This window comes from Myotis brandtii, unplaced genomic scaffold (genome assembly GCF_000412655.1).
Source record: "Myotis brandtii unplaced genomic scaffold, ASM41265v1 scaffold143, whole genome shotgun sequence".
Taxonomy (NCBI): Eukaryota; Metazoa; Chordata; class Mammalia; order Chiroptera; family Vespertilionidae; genus Myotis; species Myotis brandtii.
The window spans coordinates 3,231,801-3,234,590 of record NW_005355115.1 but is presented as its reverse complement, the minus strand read 5'-3'; the positions used below and the strand labels follow the sequence as shown (position 1 = coordinate 3,234,590).

The window sequence follows — 2,790 nt, the reverse complement described above, 5'->3', positions numbered from 1 at the left end:
TGTGTGTGTGTGTGTGTGTGTGTGTGTGTGTGTGTGGTTCTGTAATGCATGGCTGCCCTGAAGACTGGGCCTGGGTCCTTTCCTCCAGATTTTAGTCCCAGCTCTCTCCGTCTGCTTCATCTTCACGGTCACCATTGGGGTGTTTCCTGCTGTTACCTCTGATGCCAAGTCCAGCATTGCAGGCAGTAGCGCCTGGGGTGAGGACACCAGGGGCTCCCAGGATGGGGATGGACGGGCTCTGGCAGGACTGGGAGTGGGGAAAGGAGACCTGGGCTGCCCTCTCCCCGGCTAGTCTCTCCTGGCCCATTTGCCCTTCCCTGGGGACACTCAGGCCCAGGGAGGGTCAAGGTGGCTAAGTCTGCCTCCAGAACTAATCACCATCGCCTAATGGATTCTTCCTTCCCCAGGACGCTACTTCATTCCTGTGTCCTGCTTCTTGACTTTCAATGTCTTCGACTGGCTGGGCCGGAGCCTCACAACCATAACCATGTGGGTAAGTGGAAGCAGAGGGCACCAAGCCCCGGTGAGAGGGAAGAGTCCACCCTGAGACCATAAAGGGCACCAAGAAAGTATGGTGACAAGGGCACCAGGCTTTTTTAAAAACCAAGACATTATGTATAGTGAGGTGTCCAAGCCTTCAGTGTATAGCTTAATGTCTATATATACATCCCCTGTGTAATCACCACTCAGGTCAAGATGGAGAACATTTCCAGCATTCCAGAAGGTTCCACTCTGCCCCCTCCCCATCAGTACCCATAGGGGTAACCCGGCTTTGAGGTTTCAATGCAGATCCCGAGGGGCCCCTGGGGGCCTGGGTGTGCCTGGGAGCCGGCCCGGCTGAGGCACTGCCTGGTCCCCACAGCCTGGGAAGGACAGCCGCTGGCTGCCAATCCTGGTGGTGGCCCGGCTGGTGTTCGTGCCCCTGCTGCTGCTGTGCAACGTCCATCCCCGCAAATACCTGGCTGTGATCTTTAAGCACGACGCGTGGTACATCATCTTCATGGCCGCCTTCGCCTTCTCCAATGGCTACCTCGCCAGTCTCTGCATGTGCTTTGGGCCCAAGTGAGTGTCGGGCAGGGCCTAGCGCTCCAATGGGGGGGAGGGCACTCCACAGAGGGGGAGAGGGCAAGGGAGACTCCCTCATCCTGGCGCTTAAGGTTTCCAGGCTGAGGGGCCACGCAGGGAGGGGCACCTGGTCCTGGTCGGGAGTGCAGGGTGGGGGTGCCCAGGCTCACTTAGGTGGGGGTGGGGGAGGGGACTCTCAGGTAAGGAGGAAGACAGCCCCCAGATTGGGGTTGGGAAGGTAGGATGGGTTGGTCAGCAGAACTGGGTGCTCAGGCAAGTCTCCCCATCCTGATGCCCTGGGTGAGGCTGGAGTAGGAGCCATCCTAAGGTGGCCTTGCCTTCCTCCTTTAGGAAAGTGAAGCCGGCTGAGGCTGAGACAGCTGGAGCCATCATGGCCTTCTTTCTGTCTCTGGGCCTGGCGCTAGGGGCTGTCTTCTCCTTCCTGTTCCGGGCAATTGTGTGACCCAGATGGACAGAGGACTGCACTGGCCGCCAGCTCTTGCCCCTTCCTTGTCCTTCAGGGATGGGCAGGGGTGAGCTGGAGGTTTTCTCTTCTAGCTGAATTCTGCTTTCTCATGGCCTGTGCTGGGCCCGGTGTCCAGGCCCCGAGGAGGGAGCCTCTGGGTGGACAGTGGGGACATTGTGGGCATGCAGGTCAGAGTCGAGGGAGGGACACAGTCTCTGCGTATGCTCGAGTCCCCCCACATCTGGCTCTGATTCCTACATGAGCAGACAGAAGAGGCTCCCAGGCTCAGAGTGTGTGTGTCTATGTGTCTGTATGTTTGTCTGTCTGTACCAGGGGTGGCTAGGGGCCAGGACTGTCTGTTCTAAGGTCCAGTGTGATATTGCACCCCTCCCTTCTCCCTGTACCTCCTCCCCCAACCTCCCTGTCCCTCCCCTGCTCCCCCTGCCTTGTGTCTATCATGTATCCTGTACAGTTGCTATTTTACTGCCTTTTTTTATACTCAACAGAAACCAGGTGCCTTCAGAGGCTCTCTGATTAAATAAATATTTTTTATCCCCCATGGCTCTGTGTCCTCCAGCCATGGCTTCATGCCCTGGAGAGGGTAGAGGGATGGCAGCCTGCGTCTGTGGGGATAAGCATGAGCCAGCTGGGTCTTGGCCAACACCAGGCCTGGCCCAAGGTTGGGGGGTGGGGTAGGGTTAGTCCTCCTAACCTCAGAGGGGTGGCAGTGTCCCCTCCTGGGGCCACAGAGGAGGGGCAGGCCTGGAGCCAGGACACCCACACTGTTGGCTGAGACCAAGAAAGGCCATTTTTTCTTTGCTGCTTCATTCCTTCTTCCATAAGACGGGATGGAGACAGCACCTACCTTTTTTGTTATCTTCACTATCACCCCCTCCACTCTGACCTCACTGCTCAGTCCGGGGAATGAGTTCTGCAAAACTGGCCAGCTGGCCCCCCGCAGGCTCCCCCCACCCGGCTCCTGGCAGTGCTCCCACACCTCCCAGCAAGAACAGGCTGCGCCTGAGGGCTCTCCCCTGCCTGGCACTCTGCCCTGACGTCAAAGCTCAGACTTCCTGGGGAACAAGGGGTCTGTGTGTCCTTTCATTGGAGCTGGGCCCTCCCCTTCTCTTCTCAAACTCTGGCCTAAGGAGGGAGGGGTGGGATGGGGTGGGACCATGAGAAAGTCCCAGCGGAGGGGGCCATACCGCTGGGTCCCCCTTCTCAAAAATGACTCTTCCTGACAACGTGAGGCCAGAGCT

The 2,790-nt window shown here is 58.2% G+C and overlaps 1 protein-coding gene across 3 annotated transcripts in view; it reads left to right on the top strand.

Annotated features, from left to right (window-relative positions):
• SLC29A1 (solute carrier family 29 (equilibrative nucleoside transporter), member 1) overlaps positions 1 to 2,092 on the top strand; it is a 14,112-nt gene extending 12,020 nt beyond the window's left edge. For all 3 annotated transcript variants that reach the window (XM_005860957.2, XM_014535372.1, XM_005860956.2), the window contains exons 11-14: positions 89 to 197; positions 408 to 493; positions 863 to 1,062; positions 1,417 to 2,092. In XM_005860957.2, coding sequence (XP_005861019.1) covers positions 89 to 197; positions 408 to 493; positions 863 to 1,062; positions 1,417 to 1,528 — 507 coding nt within the window. In that variant the 3' untranslated portion in view covers positions 1,529 to 2,092. The remainder of the gene's footprint in view (positions 1 to 88; positions 198 to 407; positions 494 to 862; positions 1,063 to 1,416) is intronic.
• Positions 2,093 to 2,790: the final 698 nt, after the last annotated feature.